We start from the raw sequence: 24,701 nt of genomic DNA on the forward strand, positions 1-24,701 counted from the left end.
CCTGGGACCACTGAATTCCTACTGCAATGCAGCCAACACGCCTTGGGATGCTCCTCAGAGCCCAGGGGTCCAACTGGAACTGCAGCCTCCAGCAGGATGTAGCACTTCCCATGGGGCTGAGCTGGAAGGTGCCAGTATCAGCACACAAGGAGGAAAACTAAGGAAAACGTGACATTTAGTATCAGGTCTCCCAGCACATCTGACACCAACACACACAGCTTCCCTCCAAGTAATTGGCTTCTCATTTTAATGAATTCTTCTGGGTGAGAATTTCTCTGGCTGCTTAATGAGGCTTTGGCTGTCCGACCTTTAACCCTGGAGCCAAGGAACAGCATCATGGCTCAACAGCCAAGAGCTTGCCTGAGCAGCCACACAAACCTCGCTGCCACAGCCCATGTCAAACACCCCAACAGAGTCAGGGCACTGTGAGCATCCCCTCCCTCATCTCCTGCTTCTCCCCTGCTCCTTTGGCAGGAGCTGCAGACAATGGGGTCACACCGGAGCTCAGCTGAACCAGGTCCTGCAATGGAAACTTCTCACTGTGGTTCAGAAAGATCAATCACCAATTCCAGAGGGAAAACCCCACAGAGGGGTATTGAACAGACACACCTTGTGGCTCAGAAAACACTACTTACAAAAGCCAAAAAGATTTCAGAGAAAGACCACAATATGCTTGTGCTGGTGGCTGTGACTTGCTAGAAAGGGAGACTTCTGCACAGCACTCCAGTCGGGTCCTGTGTCCTTCTGCAGGATCAGAGACAACATCAACAGTCTCCTGTCAACACACAAAAAGCTCTGCAGGGGAAACAGGACCCAGCTGGGACTTTCTCCCTTCAGTTAGCTGCAGTAAAGATTAACTGAGAAGTTAACTGCAGCACAGAATCCAAACATTTTAGTGTACGAGCCATTGCCCATTTCTCAAGAGTGTTGTGCAAAGCTGTTTTATCAAGTACCTCACATAAGCAAAACAGTTACTTAGGCTTCTCAATACCCCACAATTTCTCCAAATAAATTCATAAAACACCTGTTTTCTAGAGTGCTTTTGGACAGCATCTTACATCAGCCAAAGCTGAACCAATTTGTTTTGTCCCTTCCAAGCCCGCCAGGAGAACCAACAGAAAATATTTGTGGAGTTTTTACCCCAGCAGCCATCTGGCAACTCCACTGTGAGAATCCAAGCCAAGGGATGCTACAGGGATGAGGACAGCTCAGCAGGTGCCTGGAACAGGCCCCTGGGTGTCTCTTTTGGGAAGTCTGGAGGCTGCTGGGATGGCAGAATAGTGCAGCATTGAGCAGAGGACTGATTCTCCTGGGAAGAGCTGGAGCATTCAATGAAACCAATCCAGGGCAGATTTCCAAAGATGCATTACTGTTGCCCCCACAACCACAGCAACAAAGAAATAAAAAGTGCCCTTATCAAGATGATTTTGTCATTTCCTGATGTGTGACTGGCACCTGGAATGGCCACTGCCCTTTCTGCATCCTCTACAAGCACATGAGGCACAGGAAAATCCATGGTGTGCAGTTCAGCTCCCACACTCCCCTGGAATCCACATTACATATGTAAAAGTCTCAAGTACCAGCAGGCTCCAAGAAATTCTAATGAGCCATAAAAAAACAGCACTTCCATGTAAAATGGAAATTAAAATGAAAATATTAGGATACCTACATCCCCATTGGTTCCCTGTGTGTTTAAACACAGGGCTTACCTTTCTCCTCAGGAAAGATGAAGTGAAAGTAAAAGCAAAGAGTTTTAGGTGTTTTTCTAATGGGAGAGGAATGAAGATGTTTGGTTAAAAATAAGTTACCACCACAGTACTTATTAAAGTGAAACACCACTTACTCCTCAGCAGAAGGGAATGACAGCACACAATACTGGGCAGCTGCACTCCCAGAGCTGGGACTTACACTGGTCCAGTTCCAGATAGAAAAACCAATCTTTTCTTCCACTTCAGTTCTCTTCAGTATTTCCTCTACAAAACTAGAGCTTGGATTTGTCTGATTGCTTCAACCTGATAAAAACCTGATCCAGTTCTACCTGTAGTACTCCATGTGATGTTTTCATGGAGAAAATTTCATATTCTCTCATGACAGAAGAACAAGGAGCTGATGAGGTAGCAAACAAAATGCTCCCAAGGCTTCATTTGACATCATTCCAACCTGCACTTTGCATCCAGAAATGAACACAGTGGAAAAGAAGAACAGCAAAGTGAGTGGCAATGGCCCAGGCCCTGTAACTGCTCATTCACAGGGAGCGGCCCTCAGGTAACTCAGCTGAGCAGAGGGAACCCAGAGCCAGATCCAGCAGCTGCTCCAAGGGGGCCCAGGGATGGTTCCTGGCTGTCCCTGCTCCCTCTGCACAGCTGCCCCTACAGCCCATTCCTGCAGCACTGCCTGGAATGGGAACCACATCCTGAGGATGGCTCTTGAGCTCTGCACATTTCTTGCTGGGCTCCAAATCCCAGAGGGAGTCAGCACAGCTTTGGCAGAGTCAGGACATTTCTCAGGGAGGGGAAAGAGCTACCTCATGTGCAGGTAAAGCCTTCAAGGGTTCAGTTTTGCTGTCCTGCCCAGCTCCATTCTGAACCTGAGAGCCCTGGGTTCCTCCAGGGAAACCCTCCAAAAGGGAGCAATTCATTGATGTCCAGGTTCCTTTTAAAGACTTTAAGGAATCTTCACAAGTCACCACATCTGTGATTAACTGGAAGATCAGCATTATTTAAAAAAACCCCAAACCTTGTGTTAATGACAAGGATGAGCCAACTCTGCACTGAGGAAATGAAAATGACTCCAAGCAGGTGATAAATACAAAATTTTATGTGGCATTTCAGTAAAAATACGCCTAAGTATAAATTTGCAACACTTTGATGTAACAGACAACCCTGTGTAACATTTGCAAGAAGAAAACCCACATAACACGAGCCACTCCCACAGGGGCAGTAGATACAGAGCATTCCAAGACACACATACAAGTTTCACACAGATCCCAGGGACAGGAGGTTTGGAATGCTGGATGGATTTCCAGACTCTTGAAAAAAGAACCTGCCAGGTTTTTTCCATGAGGTGCTGTTAAGCATTCCCATTCAGTGGCATGCAGCCCAATTGATATTTAAATTGCTTCTCAACAATCTGAAATGAATTTTGACACACAGCTCTAGTTCACAAGCCTTAAGGCCCTGTCCTTCACCAGAACATTTTGAACAGTGCCAGCAGCAGCTTCTCCAAGGCCCTTTTGTCTATACCGAGGTTGCAAGAACAATTTCCATTTCTTCATGATTAATCCTCACAGAACAGAGATAACAGTACACCCAGATTGCACAAAAGGTTGATCCTGACTTTTTGGAAACACACCAAGTTTAAAACTATTGTCATGGTCTCATTAGCACTACTCACATGATTCAATTAAAATGTGTTTTAGTGGAAAAAACACCTGATCCTGGAAGGCATATTAACATGAGACTCCTACTGCACAGCTAATTGTTTTACTGTTAAATACCAATTTACCTTTACAGTGTTTGCTGCCTGCTGTTTCCCAGATAAATATTAGTCAAAGTTGACTATCTCCAGTATCACACTATGGTCATTTTCCTATAAATGTAAAATTAAGTTGGAGAGATGCGTGGTTGCACAGTGTCACCTTTTCTAAGCAAAGCCTTAGCCACAGTTCAGTGATCTTTGTAATAAGATACACCAATGCACATCAAATAGGCCCAGCACTAATATTCCCTACTTGACTTATGAAAACACAGGAAGAACATCCATGTCCTGTTCAAGAACCCTCAGAAGCCTGACCAAGCCCACTCTTGATTCACCAGACAGATCTAAGCTGCTGTCACTGCTGCCTGCTTACTTAATCCCTGCTCAACAGTGATCTTACAGCTCAGTCTGCCATGATGGAAAACACTTCCTATCCTTGCTTTAATAACCCAAACCCAACTGCGATGTGCCAGGACAGAGGAAACGTGAGCAGAGAATTCAGACACACCACACAAAGGAGCTTCTGATCTCTCCCACAGCACCTCACAGACCAGGTGCCTTTGAGGACAAAGTGCCATTTGTGGATTTGTTTGTTTGTGAAATCCAGAGGGAAACCCAACTCTTGAGAACCTCTTTGTCTTCCAAGTGCACAGTTCTTCTCTTCACACTGTAGTGGCCACAAAGTTCTCCTGGTTTCTGCAGACAGAAGTGTAGCTTTTGAAGGCTGCTGTGTGCCTCACCTACTGCTGGGTCAGCTTTACACCTCTGACTTACACGGGACAAGAGCCAAACACCACAAGCTCTTCTCAACATAGTGCAAAGTGTAGATATCACCAAGTCTGTGTTTCCACACATGTAAAAGCACATTTACAGGTGTCCACTACATGGAAATCAAACTCCAGACTGGGAGTACTGTAAAGTAAGAAAGTTCAAATTCAGGATATGCAGTATCATTTTCTTCTTTGAGCAGGTCTACCAGACAAATGCAGAGTTTCTACCATATGGTTTGAAAACATTTGGGACAGGACATAGATGGGAAAGTTGCCCTTCTTGGCAGTTATGTTCTTTGTAAGCATTAAAAAACAACAACAACAAAACAGCTTTCAACACAAATTTGCCCTATTTATCTCCGGCTCAAAGGAAACCAGCATTTTGCATTTGCAGCTTCTAATAAGAAATGATCTCATCTCTGACTACTCTTCATTCTTGAAGAACAAGATGAAATTCATGCGTGTTAGCAAGTGTTATGCAACATATATATATTTTTTAAAATAATATCAAGATTAGGACACATCTTACACTCATGGTCATACATCAACAAAGCAGGAACATAGAGAATCTCATGGAGGGTACTCCTCACCAAAAAAGACTTACACATTAACCCAAAGGAGTGATATACTGATATGCTTCATGACAAGTCTAACCACACCTAATGCTGTCTACCTGACAAGCCAATGTCACTTTACACAGTTCAACATATGCACATTTTTCTGATAGAAGCAGCAAAACCCAAAGCTCCTCATCCCTGTCCACCTGTGCCCCCTCTATTTCCCCCGTGTGATGACTCCAAAAGTAGAAAAGTGATCAAAGGTAAAACCCTAAGTACCTCTTCAGATAGCATCACTAAAGCAGCCTGAGCTCTGCCAAAAGCATTCTAAGCTGGAAATGGCAGGGCTGCACTGCACATGACAAACTTGTACTGGCATGATAAACACAACTTACTGACTCCAAAGTGAGTATTTCCTGCCGCAATGTCCTGGTGGGAATAAATTACCAAAAGAAAAAGAAGTAGTTGTGCTTTGGTAAAATTTCCCCCAACAAAAATAATTTCCTCTAAACCTTCTAAAAGTTCCAACACATTTTAAACATTTAGCTGCCACTCTTTCTGCCTGAGGTTTTTAATTACTCCAACTCCTTGGGTCAAACAACTCAAGCTGCACAGCCTCTGGATCACCAAAAACTGACACATCTGGGGGTGAGCTGCAGGATCAACTTCCAAAACAAATGCAAATAGAAAGGTGCTTCAGCTGAAAGTGATAAAAACAAACCCATGGTACACAACATTTCTGATAGAAGACCAGTAAAGTGCCTCCTTTCACTAGTGAATTGTCTCTGTGCTTCTGTGGCATTTGGGAACAATCAACACTCAGACAGAAAAGTCACAATCCTGCCAAGCTACCGTGGAGTTAAAGGTCCTGATCGTGTCCAGGTCAGTCCTTAGAGGGACACACACACAAAATGATCATTTCAGAGCTGGTGAGCTGAGGCTGACACCCCCTTTTTCTCTGAGGACATGGAACAGATAAGACATTGATTCTGATTGTCATGGCTAAGGTCACACAACACACAGCAAATGTGCTTATCAAAGAAAGTAAGCAAGTACTAAGCTTAAAAAAAGAGGAGCCTGCTGGCAGAGCAGAGCTTTGCGTAAACACCAACGACAAATCAAGTGTAAGCTCCAGCTTCAGACCCGGAGGGGTCTGACACTTCTTTGGTCCAGGTGTACAAGAGACACCACAGGGGAAGCTATAGTTCCTTCTCAGCACCCTGACTCTTGCGCTGCCTCACTGTGCTTTCAGTCTCTGATTCAGCTACAGGCTGCTCGCTCAAGTCTTCTGTCTCTTCTCCCCCTGACTCTTTTCCCAGTGCTAAATCCTCCTCTGACTCATCAGCACTGGAGTTGGCTGCATCTTCTCCATCCGAGAGATGGTTGACGTCGGCGGCCTCGTCGGGCTGCTCCAGCGCCGCGTTCTCCACGCTCTCCTTGCTGATGGCTTCCTCTAAACAAAGCAGAGACTGCAGTTAGACTGACCCACAGCAAAGCTTCCTGAGCTGCAGGACACGCTCTGAAACACTGAAGGACATTACTATAAGGATCACAATTATTATTCCAACTGGGATTGGAACCAGGTGATCCTTAAAGTCCCTTCCGACCTGAACCGTTCTGTGACTGAAAGCTTTTCCTTATTTCTCAGTTATTTCCTTAAATCTTCAGTAGATTTCTCCTCCATTTCCATTACTTTTCCTTGCATGTCAGGCACAGACGGACCTTCATTTTATTCCACTGAGTTACGAATCAAAGACAAACCAATTTTACTTGGCTCCTGGGTTATTGGCTCACACCTAACATCTCAACAGTGTTGCCCTTCCTCCTACAAATTTACACCTGAAACTACAGCTCTGCTCCTCAGCCTCTCAGAAGAGTTCTTACCAGGTGTTTCAGCCAACTGTTTTGACTTGGCTGGGCAGAGGCAGTCTGAAATCAAAACCAGGACCTGCAGAAAGGAAAAAGGCATTTATTAGCAATAATAAAAACAGCATTTATTAGCAATTGCAAAAGTCCCTGCACTCATTCCTTTTAGATAGATATGCACAATCAAATTTACAAAATTGTTTTATCTTCCTTAGAGATAAGAGCTAAATAAAAACACGGGAAAAAGTGCATTCTCAGTGTGTACTAACCAGCATTCCCTGCCTTCTACTACCCATTTTCTGCCTCCTACTTGCCTAAATTTATTCAGTACTGACACTGCTCACAGCTGAAGAACAGCTCAGAACACAGCTTGAGAATTTTTACTTTCTGAAAATTTATGAAAAAATCTTGGTCAAGATTTCCTGTATTTTTGGATGGTATCCATTCCTATCTCTGGCTCTCCAGTACAGGTGTGTGCTCCAGCTCTTGTGCTCATTATTTGACCAGCCCAGTGCAGAACTCAAAATGCAATGAAGACATTTGTGCCTCACTGTCACATGCTAAGAATAGTGCACAGAAAAAGACAGAGCTGACATGATGTGAAAGAAATATCTCAATCACTGAAAAGCTTCTTGGAAAGAGCTGAGGGATAAACTTCACATTTTGTCAGCTTTTTCAGTTGGGGTATTTTTAGTGAAGGAGTAAGGAGAGTTTCTTTTAAAACATGATATTCACTTGCTCCTAGTTACACTAACTTGTTTTGCTCTCATCTGGTGAAAATGTACCATCTAGAAAAATGAAAGCTGATGAAATTAAATAATCAAAAACATTTGCTTGTATACAGGAATTCTGCATACACACTGAGTATAAAACATGGTTTTGCCTAAATTCAGATTTCAACTGCTTGGAAATCACTTCCCAGAACTACTGGGAAATACACTGACAAAATTTTTCTTCATTTCACTAATATTTGGGCTGAAAGGCAGAGATCCACATAAAAGAAACCACTTTTACACATCCTGCAAGGAACAGTGACCTAGCAGCAGGCTGAACCAGTTAGCAGCAGAACTGTGTGAACTGTCCTTGCAGTTGCAGAATGTGCTTGTGGAACAGGCAACTAGCCTGAAAAAACCTAAACCCCCAAATCTCCAAAGCCTTAAAGAATATTTTCATCCTTTGATTTTGAGTAACAGCATGGCAGAACCCTTACTCTGCTGCCTCCCACAAGACCAATTCCTCTGTGGTTAATAAAACTCTCCACAAAGCCTCTGTTGTTAGAAAGCTGCAGTCCTGACCAACTCTGACCACACTTTCCACTCTTCAGTAGAAAAGTCTTAGATACAAAAAGGCCAACACAGGAATCAGTCCTCTAGACTGATTTGTTTTTAGAACAAATCTAAACTGAAGCATTTAATATGAATTTAACAAGATTTCATAAGAAGGTGACCTGATTTGTATTGAGGGCTCTGTCCAAATGCTTCTAGACCAGGGGCACTGACCACCTCTCTGGGAGCCTTCTGCAATGTTCCACCACCCTCTGCTTCTTCATGTACCTCCCTGGCACAGCTTTAACCCACTCACACACTCTGGGTGTCACAGGGAAGAGATATTAGTACACAGTAATGTATTAAAGCAAGGTATATTTAAGTATATCTTATGAGCAAAGTTGGTTTTATTTTTTCACAAGATAATGGAAAGCAAGAGTTCTAATTAACTGAGGGAAAAAAAAGTAATGTTTTCTTACCAAACCTAAGAGCAGGCCAATCAGTAAGGTAGCTAGGATGAAGATGGCATAGGAAACCCAAACATGAACTCCAAGAGTGCCAGTGAGGTAGTTATGAATTTGCTGGAAATTAGAACAAGACAGTTAATAACTTCATACCTAAAACCACTTAGGATTTCTACAGCCAACACCATTACATGCATTGCTGTCTGATTAATAGCTTTCATTTAACAGTATTTATATTGAAGTCTTCCCCTTTTGACACCATTACATCTTGGGGGTTCTTACTGATTTGTTCACATGAAAAGGCTTTTTAAGAGACACTTTTTAAGTGTCTCTTCTCCCTGAGACACTCAGCATTACAGATGCCACACAATCTTCACTGCAGAAGGATGGATGGGGAGCTCTGCAGCAGAGTACCACAACATCCTTCATCCTTATGTGGCATCTGTTCATTCACTAAAATCAAACCATTCAACTCTTCCTTAAGATTTTTAGCTCTTAAAAGGAGCCACACACTAAGCATACACTAAATAAATTATTTCACTTCTAAATTTAAATATAATAACCCAAATACAGTATTAAGACTTCTTTCAAACTGATCTGTTCCTCAAACCTACAAATTCAACTGGCTGAGTCAAGCAGCACATGGAGTCAGTGAGCTGGTGGGAGGTCAATTATGACATTAAATCTCTCCCAAAACAAACCACAAACAACATTTACAGCAGTTTAAACACAAAAATTCCGGAGTCCTCTTTTTAAACGTCAGAATATCTTCTGATATTTGTTTAGGCCTAAGCAAAGACAACAGAGCAGGAGGAGTGAGGAAACATACACCTGAAATATTCATCTAAATGGAACACAAAATAGAGGTTTCTTCCCAGGACAGTTAATCTTTCAGGAAGGAGACCACAGAGAAACACCACCACTTCAGAGCAACCATGGGACACAAACATCAGAAGGCTATAAAAAGTAAATACACAGTGAAAGAATCAAAGATACACAACTCAGAGCTCTGCTTGATTCTATGTTAGTTGGATGCTCAGTAAAAGTGATACAAACTTGTTCCAACTCTCAATGATGTTTCTCGTGTGAAGCACAGGTTACAATAGTAACATTTTGCTGCAATCAAATACAGTGTCTCAATCTCACTGACACTCAAAGGTTTTAAGAGGATGCTTCCTAACCAAAATCTGAAAATTCTCAGTATTTGAATGCCATGGAAAAACTCTGATAGCTCCCAAATTGAAGCATCTTTAAATATTTTAGTGTGAAATATGCTTTAGTACTTTAAAGCACACATCAGCATAGCTAAGCATTTCTCCTTTACCTCTGATAATTACTCTATTATCCGAATTCATCATGTTCCTATACAAGTGGTGTTGCCAGTTTAAACCCCAGATCCAGAAATTACTAAAAAAACCCCTTGTCCTCCTTGTCCTGTGCAATACACAATGCAACTCCCTTAAAAGGGCAATAAAAATATTCAGTTATGTACTGACTTTTGAACATACAATTATTCTAAACATAAAAAGGAGTATGGAAAACACCACACAGTTACTTACCCTGATCCATCCCGAGAAGTGAAACAGCCCTGCCATGCCATGCATCCTGAAAACAAGGAAATGGAAGGACAGGGTCACAGCAGTCCTGCAGCTCCTCTCCCCATTCCTAAAAATCCTACAGTTCCTCTTCCTTCTCACATGGAAAATAAAGACCCTCTCGGGATCTCTGATGTGAATTTATACATAATGGCTTTAGCCAGGATGAATTGCAGGCCACACACATCTTTGGTTCATCCTTTGCGCCATGCAAGCTTTCTACAGTATTTCTAAGCAAATCCCTCTCCCTAAAAACAAATTCTTATACATCCTGTAAGCACAACCTTGTTTGCCATTCCAAAGGGAGACAAAAGTCTCTCTTGTAGAGAAATAAACAAGAAACCTTTAAAGCTAAAGCAGCAGTAGCCAGAAGTCATGAAGCAGTAATTTACATAAACAGACACTTGATTCCAGGACTCAGCAGATATTAAAAATGCCACTTTACATAATGATCAGTGCCTGTATTTTCTCTTTTAATCTCTTTTCAAATATGACAAACAAGCCCCAGCAGACACAAACAAAAGCAAATGCAGAAAATAAGCTGCCTGTATAGGTGAGAAGCTGGGGATCAGCCTGTCAATACTGGTGGCTTCTGCAAGTCCCAGGAATAAAGGCCTTTTGTTTTTAAATTGTCAATACAGGACCCTCAGTGAATACAGAGATATAAAACATTGTTCTTGTTAACAAGAACCAAGTGTTACATTATAGAAGATGGAGACTTCCATCCTGCCACAGGCTCCACAGCTTCCCATTTCCTCTCCAGGATGTAGCCTTGGAGATCCTCCAGGGTGCGGGAGCCGCGGTATCTGCGGAACACTCCATCGTTGGCGCTGCAAAACAAACCCATCAGCACACACAGCCCCAAACCCGGGGCAAAACCCACCCAAAACCCCACAGACATCCCAGATCTCACTGCCTCAGAGTGAGGGTTTGGGAACTGCAATCCAGCATGGAAAATCTCAGGTTTTAAACAGCACGTGGTTCTGCCATTTATAAAGCTGCTGTTTTTCTTAAATGTTCACTGGCACTACAGCAAATACACAAAGCACATGAGGTTAACAACCAGACCATTTCTAAATACAAGTCAGAATTAAAAGTGCACATATCTATATATTTTTTGGTGTATCTGCACAACTCACAATATTCTGATTTAATGAAGGGTTCAATACTTTAAGGATGGCATCACCTTATTGGAGATGAGATACAGCAAATGTCTTCTCTGCTCTATTTTAACAGTAAGGATAACAGAAACTTAGTAAAGTCATTTAAGCTAAAGAAAAGCCTCACATAAGGATTCCATTGTGCAATCAAAGCTACAATAACCTGAGCTGAAATTGAAAGTCACTATTCCTTCATTTCCCCTACTTTTCAATTATAGATTAAATCAAATGACAACAGCTGCAGTTTCCAGTATGACACACTTACTGGTAAATTGTAGGAAGTGTTGTGACAAAGAAACGACCACTCAAGCCTAGAAAGGAAAGAAAACACACAAACAGTTCAGTAACATTGAAATTTCTCAGCATTCTGACTTCCCTATAAATAGCAACATGCCTGTATTTCAGAGCAGGCTGCACAGCTTTCACCATTGTTTTGTAAATACAGGTTAACAGTTTGTCCTCATACTGCCAGAAACAGTAACAGATACTGAATATTGGTTATAAATGAACAATGTTTAGCTTGAAGGATGTTTGTTTACTGAGAGGTATTTTTTTTCTCATCAATGGATTTGTCTCCTCAGCATTTGCACACAGCTGAAGTTTTGCACCAGCCCAGCATTAGATGCACTCAGAGTCCATCAGGGAGGGCTGAATTCCAGTAGGCAGCAACTGCAATTCATATAAAGTACCAGTGTAAAGAGTATGGTTATTTAACTTTGCCTTTTAGAAAAGTCTGTGAAAATCCTCTGGGAAATGAAGGCCTTATGCAGCCTTCAATAAAGCAAACAGCTCTAGGCAACAGAATTAGCCATGGAAAAATATTGTAGCAAGAGGGTTTCTGCCTTTAGAGACAAAGATGAGCCATACTGAAATAAAGCAGGTATTTTTAAAAGTTTCACTGGTAATGTTTTCCTCAGTGTTAATTCCTCAGTGGAATAGGTAAAAAAAGGGTTATGGCTTTTTTTGTTGTTTGCTATTTTGTTTGAAGACATGTAAAGCAAATGATCTTTAAAGTTCCAGAAAGGAAAGCTTCTTTACCTCATCTTTTGAGCGCTCTGCCTGTCTTGCTACAAGAGGCAGGGTGATGAAAAACTTTCTGGAACAGCTAAAAGTTGTGCCAGCACAGGGAGAGATAAAGCAAACAAACCCACAGTGTAGCAGCACAATTAATAAAGCAGACAGCACAGCTGCACAAGGAAAAGTGGGTGGAGAGTCACAAAGAACATAATTAGCTTAACAACAGAGAAAGTCATGGGAACACTGACAGGCTTTTTCAATTTCTTACAAATGCCACTCAGGCAAAGGAAATTAAACAGCTCAAACCTCTCACCTGTGGCCTAACCTGGAGTGAACACCTCAGAAGCAAATCTGAAATCTCTAAGTTATGAAATGCATCTAACCATCCCCAATATTTTTGGTGGAGGTTTGCTGGTTATCTAAGGCACCTCCCTAGATTGGCAAAACCAGATGTGAGTGAGGTACAAAATTTAAGAACACATTAAATCGTTTTGGTGCCTGTTGAATACAATCTTGAATTGTTACCGTACAGCATCTGCGAATGACAAAGTGACATCCACTATGAAATCAGCAGTTAATCAAAAATTTAAAAACCCTTTTATCTGAGGTATTTCAGAGATATGCACATCTCCAAAAATGTACAAAGAATAGAGCTGTCATCCAACTACTTTCAACCAACAGCTACTCAAAGAGGACACAGAAGATCCAAGAAGTCTTGTAATTGACAGGTAAATGTGATCAGGAGCTTTAAAAAGGCACCACAAATATGCAGAACTTAAGGGTCCAGAAGCATCTGCACTACGTGCCTGTTCCACACTGGATGTTCCAATGCACAAGATGAGGCAAGAGGAAGCACTTTAAGGCTGGAACATCGAGGACTGAAGTGTGCTGTGAAGCCATTAAGACTGGTGGATTCATTCTTCAGGCATCTCCTGCAATTAAGCCCCATGAATGGCCTCTTTCTCCTTTGCTTTGGGAAGTGCAATTTTATGTAACTCTGCACTCATCTCACGGTTTTCCCCTAATTTAACACATTTTGACTACTTTCAATTCAATGAAGGGGTTACATAACTGAGACTAATTAAAGTACCATTGTGCAATCAAGAAAGGAGACAGAGCACTTAAACACAACTGAAAGGCTGATGCAGAGCCCACAGTAAAAATACCTCAGTAACTTTGGAGAGCTCCATAGAAACTCATATCTTCCAAATTACATCAGCACCAAAGGTCAAACACATAATAAATGTTTGTTTTCCAGTTTGAGCATTCCTTACTTCTAGAAGTGCCTGCAGCTCCCAGGGCTGAGGTGGATGTTGGAGGTTTATTACATGAGCTTTGGTACAAATTAATCATTTTGGTCAGTCCTTGGACTCAGGAAAAAACCATGCTAAGGGGTCAGGACTCTCAGCAACATTAGAAATCCAAGTATTAGGTTACAACTATTTAAACAAGGCAATATTAAAACGCATCTGTTTATAACACTATATAATGATTAGTATAGGCAGCTTTTTGATACCAGATTTTTTCTCTACTTGTGAACTTTTAACAAGACATGAACCTACACAGGGTCTAGAAATGCTGGCATTTTCTTGTCAATTTAGATTGCTGATTCTGAGACAACAGTTTTGACACAGTAGATCTGTTCAGCATGTATTCAACTAATAAACATTTTTCACACATTTATAAAGCAAAAACAAAGAAGAATCAGTGAAGTCTGGCTCTTTGTTTCTAATAACATCTCATCTACCAGTCTTTTGATACTGCTGATAAAATCCTTTATCCCCTTAAAGCCCAAGCAAGCATGAAGCATTCTCAGGAGATGCAGAGGTTTATACAATATTAATATTGCTTGTACAAAGACACACTCAAAACTTGGAAGGGAGTCACCAAAGGAATAAATTAGATTGCACTCATGCTTCTGTGAACAGTTAGGGAAATGTTTCATAAACATATTTGCATATGTGCATCACCAACAGGAAACAGCAATAACATCTGTATCATAAAGCACTGCCACAATGAAAGCATCAATAAGCATGCAATGTGCTGGAAACAGTTAGCAACTTGGAAGCAGGATTGCTCTACCACACCCAAAAATTCTCCTAATGGGAAGCTACAGAGCTGGAATCTTCTGCAGACAGGTTGGAGGAACGAGACAGGCAACAGCTTCCAGTGCAGAAGATTAAAATAGAGAATAAGCCTCTTGTAAGTCAGTATTAAGCCAAATCACCCTCCAATTCTTTAATCCTTCAAACAGAGTTTATCAACTTCAGCTCAGAAATACAAACTGTATGGAGAAACAGTGTGGAGAAGATGACTTTGACTTGGAAGCCTAAACAACCAGCAAATGGTGGTTGTGCTGAATAATTCTGTTGCCGAAGACAGTGTCTGCTGCAGTACCTGGCTCCTGAGTGACATCCACCTTGCCCACGGCGATGCCGAGCCGCTCGCTGTCCTTGGCAAAGCTCTCCCAGGTGGGCTCCAGCTGCCGGCACGCCGGGCACCACGGGGCGTAACTGGGGGAAGGCAGCAAATGTTTCACATCCTTCCATTACACACATGCTCACTGATCTACCATGCAATGTACAAACACAGCAATCACAAAGGGAAAGCCTACAGTTTTTCTTAAGCAAGTCTACTGAGTAAGACAATCCAAGTTTTTTTATCAATCCCTATGTTCCTCCCCATGTTATCAGAACAAAACAAATCACAGATTTGAGAAATTCATATGCAAACTCCTCACCACTTGTGATTTATTCTCTTTACATGGGAAATAAAATACATTTTCATGGCAGCTATCTGAATTATTGAAGCCAGGCTGTCCTTTGAAGCAGCATCCTTCATCACAGCATTTTGTATTGATTTCTCACACCTCAGAACTTCCTGAAATTGCATTTGCCTTAGCCCACTACTCATACATCACAACATGCCCTTTTTGAGAGCAGCCATGAGACTTAAAAGGAGCACACATCAAATTCCTGCTGCTCATACTTATAGTCTTGTTTTTACTCATGCTGCTCATACTTATCGTCTTGTTTTACCCAGGATTCATTTCAGAAAAACAGGAGTGCTCTTTTCAAGAGCTGAATTTTCTACACTCCCAATCAGAAGGATTAAACCAGTTTTGCACCTATTGTTAATACCAATCTGGAAACAGAGCAGCTAATATAAAGCATAACATCAGATAAAATTGATTATAAAAACCCCTTTTTCCACCTTTCTGTATTTTATCCTAACTTGGTTGGCCAAGTCTGCAGGGAACCAGGACTAGGAGGTACAGACTGAGCTGGGGCCACTGCCCATGCACAGACTCAGCCTTTTACCAATGAGGAGAGACCTTCATGGGCTTTAATCTGATTTACCAGGGCAGGGATGGAGGTTTCTGGCAGCAAAAGCAGCGAGTGTGGGGATACTCTCCTGGTCACAGGGCTCCTCAGATGCCACCACACCCCCCCATCCACTGCAAAGCACAGAACCACATTCCCTCCTGGGCAGAGTCCAAGATCCTGAGCACAAAACCATCCCTGGGAGCCTTCCCAAGGCTCTCCACTCCTTTGCTTTCTCTGCCACCCCTGCTGTGTGACCTGGGGACTGGCAATCCCTGTTCTCTGGCTCTCAGGAATGCTTACTTCCCCACTGGCTGCAGACAGAGATATCCCTGCCACCCCCAGATGGTTCATATGAATCAAGCTTCAGGTAAAACAGGTCATTTCTCACAGAAGAGGTGGAATCAGATGTACTCTGAGTGCCTTCTGGTAGTTTTTGAACTCCTGCATTTAAAAATGGGAATCCTGTCACTTGGCAGTTGAAAGGACACAAATTAAAAATACTTGTTTTATTTCAATGTACCAGAAATTTATGAGTCTAACTAGCCTATATCTTGTCTTTTTAAGTCAACATCACTCTGTGTGAAAGCATCTGCAAAAAGGACATAAATCTTATCCTGCCCAGAGACAGCCCCTCAGTATCTCCCCAAAGGATGCTGGAAACAAGTCTCACACACAGTGATGTTCTCCATTGTGCTGCTGGCCCAGAGAGAGCTTTTAATAACAGTCTGGCAGGTACTGTACTTTACAAACAGGATTATTTCATTATACAGGCTTGACTGATAGATAAGAACCTGCAAACATCCATCAGATAATGCAGCTGCTGTTGAGCTAAAATAAAAGAGAAGCGTCACTGCTTTCTAAATCCAGCTTCTCTCGATGTCTCAGATTCACACCATGAGATTTTCAAAACAAATACATCCTTTAGCCTGTTTAATCTGATTTTGGAATAGAAATTTTGACCCCATCAATATTTATATTTACATTTGACATGCATGAGCATTTCTCCTGAATGAAGTGGAATATTCAATACACAACTAACACTTATATAACTGAAAGTATTTCCTTTAGTTCAAAGCAGCATGAAAATCTACCCATGTCACAATTCAGCAGTGACAGGACATAACAGTGAATTCCACAAAAAGCTGTGGTTGTTGGCTGTCTAATTTTTAGTATCAATATTGGACATGGGATGGCAATAGTTCCACATAAAGCTGCAAGATGCAGCCACTCCAGCTGAACAGAAAATCAGGATTAAAATATTTGCTTGACGTTCCTGAAATTACACATCCAATTCCTGCCAGCCAGGAAACAGCCTGTCTCCACACGCTCAAGAGACAACTTGTAACAGACACCAGATTTCTGCTGTTCACCTCCACACCCTCACCTTCCTCAAGCTTTCATGCCTGCATTTGTCATGCAGCATCAAGGAATTCATGCCTGCCCCCGGATATCACAAATAAATTACATTACCAAACCTTTGTGTCTCTTGCTCAGTCTTAAAATACTGAAAGAGAAAGTGTAAGGGGAGGTAAGTTACTGAACAGTAAAATAACCCACACTTTGGACATTTTATCAAGAGTTTTTTGAAACTTTATGCACCCTGAAGGACTGAGGGAAATGCTTTCAACAGGGTTTTTAGAACTGTGGCAGATTTGTATTTCCAAAGAAATTACAGTACAGCTGCCATTCTTAAACTCATAGAAAACAATATCATCTGCAGGAGCAGGGAAACAGACCCTTGTGCCTGCTGTGGAAGCAGTCTTTGTTGCTTTCCAAGGCACAAAACTCAAGAGCAGCTCCCTGGCAAAGGCAGAAGTACCCAAATTTCTTCTTCCATACTCCAGGCTGGCAAGGAAACAATTAGCTTTCAGTCAGCACCCCCAAATTTCGGGCTGTCACCCCCATTCCTCCTCCCTAACAACCTGCAGGGCACAGGGTGCAGTGCAAAAGGTGTGACAATGAAACAGGCTGCTCCAAGTGAAAAATCAAAGCCTTCTGGAATTTAAATCAAGACTTGGGCACTCTTAGGGAAAGGAAGCTTTCAGTAGCCTGTTCCACATGAAAAGGCAATTTGCTGATCTCCATCACAGCTAGAAGTTACACACTGCCAAACTACTCACTGCACATTCCCCAACACACACCTCAGTCCTGACGTTTCCAGAGCTCTTCCACAGCAGTTTTACAGCTGGAATGCTCTCAAACACAGCCAGCCCTCCATAAAAAAGACACACATCTATCACTGCAACAACAACTAAAATTATTATTTCCAAGCATCCAGGTGTTTTCTCCTGCTCCTACTCCATTAAATACCTAAAGCTTTTGCAGAGGGCATAAAAAAAGCAATTGAAAAGCCAAGTTGGAAGCTCTCAGACTCAGGCTTTGCTTTTGACTTCTATTTATCTCTGATCTAAAGCACAAAGGAACAACCTTTGGCTTTCAAATACCAACAGCTTCACTGAGGCAGCACAACAAAAGCCAGCCAAGAGAAAACCAGTTTGAGCAAAGGTGCCACTCTGCCTATCAGCCCCAGTGGATCAGCAAACACACAGACTTGGCTAAGATGTACTGATATTTCCCAGCTCTGAGCCTCTTCTCTCTCTGCTTGCACCTGCCTGGCTACTGAGTTCACCATTCCACCCTTTCCAAGTACATTTAACTGACTCCTGACCTGCATTCTCACACTATTACCAACAATAACAGATGCAACCTTGAGTACCAATCCACACCTTGATTGGCAATTTCACCAAGCTGCACGAATCCAGGAAAAAGGAAAAACAGCTCATGGATACAGGCATGAGAGGATCTGCTGAACAGAAAACAGCAAAACTTCCTTAAACCAAGCTGCTTGATGGAGTTCATATTGGGAATGCTATTTTAATAAGAGCAAAAATGTGGGGACAATACCCAATGGAATGGTAAAAGCAGCAGCAGAATTCAATTCTTATTTTTATTTAAATAGTTCTGCTTTATTGCTACAGATCTCACAAGCATACAAAATGAAAACAAGAAAAAGACAACTCTAAACACAGCTAGGTCTTGGGGCAGGATGGGCAGCTTTGTAATGCCAACAAAAGAAAAGCTCTAGATCAAATGTGAGTTTTTAATGACTTTCCAAGTGAGCAGGTGGCAGGCAAAGATACACAAGTTGGTCCCTGTGATTTACCCCTGTGGATCTGTATCACCACAACATAATCCCCAGAAACTATCAAGTGCAAAATCCCTTTTTTAAGAAGAAGAAATTATGCTAATTATTCTAGAGTTTCAGCAGATTAAGTTCCATCATTCTACTTATTTTTACACCCCTTCTGCACCTGTTTTGTTTCTGCTACAAAGTATCTTTCAGCATCACATTATTGCCGTTTTTGTTCAGCCAATGCCCTGCACAGCACTCAGCTGTGTGTTATTAAATAAAATGTTTGGTCACTTCCTCTGGACTCAGCCAGCAGAGCTGCAGAGGCTTCAAAACCAAAACAGTTTTGAGAACTTGATTTTCATTCCCCCTGCTTTTTGGCTTTTATTGGGTTTTGGGTTGCTGGGGATTTTTACAAATACGACAAAGAAAAGCCTGGACACTAACAAGACAGCCTTAAGTGACAGAAAATTCTCAACCTTGTTGAATTCTTAACTGACAGCCATTGTTAAATATTTAGCACATCCTTTGGGATTTTACATACACAAAGTACTTCAAGGCAACCGATTAAACCATCCACATACCAAAACATGCAATTTCATTTTTAGCACACTCCCTTGACTAAAGGTGCTGGTGGAGGCTCCACCCTTGCAAGCAGCTGGCCACAGAGACAGCAGGGCAACGTTCCATGGTAAGCGACAATGAAAAAATAAAAAGTATTCTTACACTGTAAGAATAATAAGCCTTAGAAACATGATTATTAACTGGCCTCCTGACTTTCACCCAGCTAGAACTGAAATGGACAATGAAGACATTATTTTTCAGATGCACACGGCAATGAGTCTGTGCTGAAACAAAGGGGAACCAAAACATTTAATATCCAATGGGGGAACAAGCACATGAAGCACTGCAGATGCACCAAGAGCATAAACAGTTTCCTTTTGTAACTAGAGGCACAAAGACAACAAGTTCATTGATGGGTTGGGCTTCTTGTTTGCTTGTTTTAATTTACCTCAAAAAGAAGAGGGTGTTAAATTAAGATAAATCAAGTTTGGAACAAGTTTAGTTCACAAATGCAAAATGCACTTTTAAGTAAGTAGACCAGAAATTAGTTTTCTGTGTTCCAGACAGACACAACATAAAAGACAAAAAGAAAACTCATCATATTAATGAATCATTATCTCACAGCTACAGAAAGAGGGAAACTTTTAAACACAGCTCATTGCAGCATCTCGCTCCCAGCATTTCAGCCCGGACCTGTGTGCCGAGATAGCAACAGCATCCAAAAACTGGTGCTCCGTCTGCAGATACAGAACCTTTTCCAAAACATTTTTATCAATAGAACACAGCAGCACTTTCAGGGCCTGCAGTTTTTCCAGCTATGAATAACGAAATATTTACAAAAAGCCACCCAAATACACACACCTCAGCTAGGGGGAATGAAGGGAGAAAACTCCATTTCTGCTACAGATGCCACACACAAGTAATTTCAAACTTAAGTTCCTCTATTTATGCACCTGAGAACAACAAAAAAGTGGAATTACACAGTGATTTTCCACTTTCCCAAATAGAAAAACTGACATTAAACAACAGCTGTACCTGTTCCTACTACAGCAGGAGGCTTCAAAACAGCAGCAGATGAAAATAATATTTTTCTTTCAGAAAGATGAAATAGTAACATTTGCATTTAAAAAAAGTACCACTCAAAAAACAAAGGTGTTATAAATAAATCGGAGGTTCTTCAAACAAATGAGGTCGTAATGGACATTACTGCAGTGCTGCCAGCCAGCCTGAGACAGCACAGAAGGAACGCACGGGCTGACACTCAGGACTCCTGTTTGGATCACTCGCTCTAAACCAGATAAAAACCAGCAGAAGCCAAAATCCATCCGAAAGCAAACTGCTGCAAGAATTGGGTTAGGCTGTGCTTGCTCTTCTCCCCACCTGGGCTGAGAATTCCCACCTGGAGCTGCTGCCACGAGCCCAATAAGGAACACTGGGGCAAGAGGGACACAGCTGCTGCCCATGGAAAAACTCAGTGGCCATAAGATGCTGCCTACCCCGGCTTCATTCCCAAAATAAAACTGAACTTTCTCCCTTCTCTTAAAGGTGTTTTGACGATGAGGACCAGGGGCAGGGATGGGGGAAACCCGGATCAGATTTCACCCGGAAAGCGTATAGGGGAAAAATCCCGGACCGGATTCTGCCCGGGAAACATTAAAAAAACAATAAAAAGCAGTGCAAGAGCTCAAACTCGCACTAATTCCACACCGGCAGCACTGAGTTTGCACCCTCATTCAAGACAAAGGTTCCTCCTCAGGAGAAAAGCACAAAGCAGCAGTACTGAACCACAGGAAACAGCGGGGAGACCCAGGGATCTTTCACACATCAAACACCGAATAACATTAATTAATTAGAGCCTGATTTAAGCAGTGCAGCAACGTGTTCCATACCCAGCTAACACTAAAGCTAACTCTGCCACCATTGCTGGTCAGCAACCTCTCACTCCAAACCAAAAACCAACTTTCAATTGCAGTAAAGGCTTCCAAAGGACTCTAATTGTTACCCCAACCACTTCCGATTTCAGTCAGTTCCTCTCTTTTCTTCTGAGGGACGCACCACTAGTTATTTAAATATTTTCGTTTAGAAATAAAAACTTGGAGTGACCATAAATAACCTTCCTCCTGGAAACTCACCAACCTGTGTAACTTTCGTACAATCGCTTCCACGTTAGACTAAGTCAAAAAAACTCCAATTTAAAACAAATTTATTTTTCCTTCCAGCTCTCAGATCCCAATAAATGGAGAGACAAAACCCATTCTAAATGCTCAACCACAACAGCTGGCATCCCTGGGTCGCTATCAGGTGTTTCAGGATCGTTACCACCTATTGACGTGGTATTCCTGATTAACCTATTCACCACCTATTCCTGATTAACACCAGGGTGGAGTAGGATGCTGAGCACTAAAGCCTAGGCGATAGTCCATCCTGCTAAGAAGAGACTGGAGATAAAACAAATTCAAGGGTAAAACTTTAAGTAGCTAGTTAAGTATTTAGGAGTTAGCACGAGTTCAGATGTTCAAACTGTTTTAAACTCAAGCACTTGCACAGAGTAGTACACATGCCACAATAAAATCCTATTTTATAGCTGCACAGCCCACAGGTACCACGTGGCTGTACTGCCTACTTAAACTACTTTTTTATTCACTGCTGTCTCAAAAAAAACCCTTCAAGCTCAGTTCCCCCCTTCTAAAAACAAGCAGGTGAGCGAGGCTCCACCAAAAATAAAGTCACATGCATTTCAAGAACTGTGTCATGTCCCAAGCAAAGCCACTGCTCCAGTGCAGTCAGAATTAATGAAATGTGATGCATCTCCCTTGAATGAGAACCCCGAGCTCAAGGCAAGGCTGGGATATTACATAATCCTGGTCGGGAAGCCCACTCCTGCTACATGTTCCCTATGCAATTCAGCCCTCTCAGAACTCGCACAGAACCCAGCACCAGCCCCTGGTGGGAGCGGGGCAAGGGGCAGTGCTGGACACTGATCCCAGAGCGACCCTTTAACCTTGGACACTCAGGCGGGAACCTGAGGGAGAGCTGCTTCACAGGATCAGGAATGGTTGGGGCTGGAAGGGGACCTTGAATCTGGGAATGGTTGGGGCTGGAAGGGGACTTTGGCACCCATCCAGTGCCAAGCCCGTGCCATGGGCAGGGACACCTTTCTCTGCCCCGAGACCCCGTTCAACCCGGCCTCGAACACTTCCAGGGATCATGGGGCATCCACGGGCCCGTGCCAGGCCTCACCATGCCCATAGTAAAGAATTTCTTCCCCAAAACCCAATTTAACTCAACTATATATGATAGTCTGAATGTGCTCTCCCCTGGTCTGTCATGGCACACTCTTATAAACAGTCCTTCCCCATCTTCCCTGTAAATTCCTTTCAGGTACGGGAAGGCCCCAGTGAGGTCACCCAAAGCCTTCTCTTTTCCAGGGTGAAGAAACCCAATTCTCTCAACCTTTCCTCAAAGGACAGATGCTGCATTCCTCTGATCAACTGGGTGGCCTGTTCGGGGCTCGCTCTGATACCTCCATGTCCTTCATTCCATATCCCTCATGCCCCTCTGTCTAGAGTGACCCGTTTAACCTTGGGGACTCTGTGCCCACACAGCCGGGAACCGGCGGGTTCTGGCCGGCCATCCCCGCAGACCGGGCTATGCCCGCCGACTGAGGGCAGGCACCGGGCACCGCCCGCCGCTCCCTCTGGCCGTACCTGGGCAGCCCCCGCCGGCGTGGCGAAGCTGCACGGCCCCTCCGCAGGGCGGGAAGGCCGGCCCGGCCCCCTTGCCCCCACAGCGGGGCTGCAGGCACCGGCTATGCCCGCAGGGAACCCCCCTCGCCCCCCCGGCCACGCTGCCTCCGAGGCGGGCGGGAAAGCGGCCGCTACTCACAACTCCAACATCCACTGGCCCTGCAACACCAGGCTCCAGTTGGAGCCGCACAGCACTCGCACGCTGCTCCGCGGCTCGCCGGGGCTGTAGAAGGACGAAGAAAAGGCGGCGGCGGGACCCAGCAGCGCCACGAGCAGCAGAGCGCGGAGCAGCCGCCGCCCCTGGCGCCAGCGGCCCGGCGCCATCTTGGGCCCGTCCGCCCGCCCTCAGGAAGTCGGGGCAGGAGCGGCCCCGCGGGGGCGGTGCCTGTGCGGGCAGGGGCGGCTCCTCCGGCCCGCCCCGCCCCTCACGGCCGGAGCGGCCGGGCGCGGGTTCCGAGCGGTCCCCGTGTCTGTCCCTCACGACCGGGCACCGGCTCCGAGCGGTCCCCGTGTCAGTCCCTTACAGCCAGAGCGGCCGGGCACCGGCTCCGAGAGGACCCCGTGTCAGTCCCTCACGGCCGGGCACCGGCTCCGAGCGGTCCCCAGCTTAGAGTGCTGGCTCCAGCGGGCCTCTGGGCACCTGCTCCGGCCGCAGCTCGCAGTGTTCCCTGCCATGTTTCCAGAGCTCTCAGTCCCCAGCGCCGTGTGGTGGGAGCTGGTTGAACAGCGGTGATGGCTCCAGCGGCTGCTGTGAGGCACCGGCTGCGGGATCGCCCTAAAGGGAGTGCTCCCCGTTCCGAGGGGCTATGGCCCTTCCCCCCCCACCCCCTTTTCTGCTGCTTTAAGAATCCCCGAATAGAATTGAGATTCCCAGAGCTGTTTGAGATTCTGTCCAAGCCCCTGCCAAGGCGGGGTCACCCAGAGCAGGTGACACAGGAGCACCTCTTGTTGTCATTACATTGCAAGGGTTCCATATTCCCACAGAGCTTTTTACCTCCTTGATGTTTCTCGCAGACTGCTCCTCTAGGCACTGACTCATTCTCACAGCAGCCATCTGGCTCCAGCTCCCACCAATCCACTCTTTTATAACACTCTTCTATTGGCTACAGCTGTGGCCTGTTAACATCAGGCCTGCTCCTAATCTTTAATAATTGGCTCAGCTACAACCTTTTAGGGGGTAAGATTACTTTCTATATCAACTTTATTTACTTGGATTACTTTCTATACTATCTTTATTTACTTATGTTCTATCGCCCTACACCTCCAGGTGAGTTTGGAATCTCTTCAGACAGGAATGCTCCATGGCCTCCCTAGGCTGCCTTTCCGGTGTTTTGCCAACCTGAACGTAAAGAATTTCTTCCTCATGTAGAGGTGAAACTCCTTGATGCATTCTTCACCCCATCCCAGACACATAACGCTGTGTTTTCCTTGACTACAATGAGACTCCTGTCAGCCCCATCCTTCTGGCTTGTTCAGGTCCCTCTGAACAGCAGCCCTGCCCTTGAGTGGGATGATTGCACTCTTAGTTAATGGAAATTAAGAAAATCAAATTCTTTAGTTAGCTTGGTAAACTAACCAGGAAAAAAAAAATAGAAGGGATCACTGTACAGGTCTAGGCTGCCTTCTTGTCTGTTGTGAAAATCTTTGTTTGGCTGGAGATTATCTTGGCATAGAAGTAACTTGTGCTGAACAATTTAATAACAGCTACTCAACGCAGTGCTGATAAGTCCTGTTGGTAAAACATTCACACTTTATTTCCCTCAG

At 43.7% G+C, this 24,701-nt stretch overlaps 1 protein-coding gene across 1 annotated transcript; it reads right to left on the reverse strand.

Annotated features, from left to right (window-relative positions):
- Positions 1-2,799: 2,799 nt before the first annotated feature.
- TMX4 (thioredoxin related transmembrane protein 4) lies at positions 2,800-23,292 on the reverse strand. Its single transcript, XM_064709812.1, has 8 exons — positions 23,077-23,292; positions 14,569-14,684; positions 11,420-11,465; positions 10,696-10,824; positions 9,959-10,004; positions 8,415-8,516; positions 6,689-6,752; positions 2,800-6,257 (listed from the first exon to the last, which is right to left on the reverse strand). The coding sequence occupies exons 1-8, from the start codon at positions 23,259-23,261 to the stop codon at positions 6,004-6,006; spliced, it is 942 nt and encodes a 313-aa protein (XP_064565882.1). The 5' UTR covers positions 23,262-23,292; the 3' UTR covers positions 2,800-6,003.
- Between the last annotated feature and the right edge of the window lie 1,409 nt (positions 23,293-24,701).

This window comes from Zonotrichia leucophrys, chromosome 3 (genome assembly GCF_028769735.1).
Source record: "Zonotrichia leucophrys gambelii isolate GWCS_2022_RI chromosome 3, RI_Zleu_2.0, whole genome shotgun sequence".
NCBI lineage: Eukaryota > Metazoa > Chordata > Aves > Passeriformes > Passerellidae > Zonotrichia > Zonotrichia leucophrys.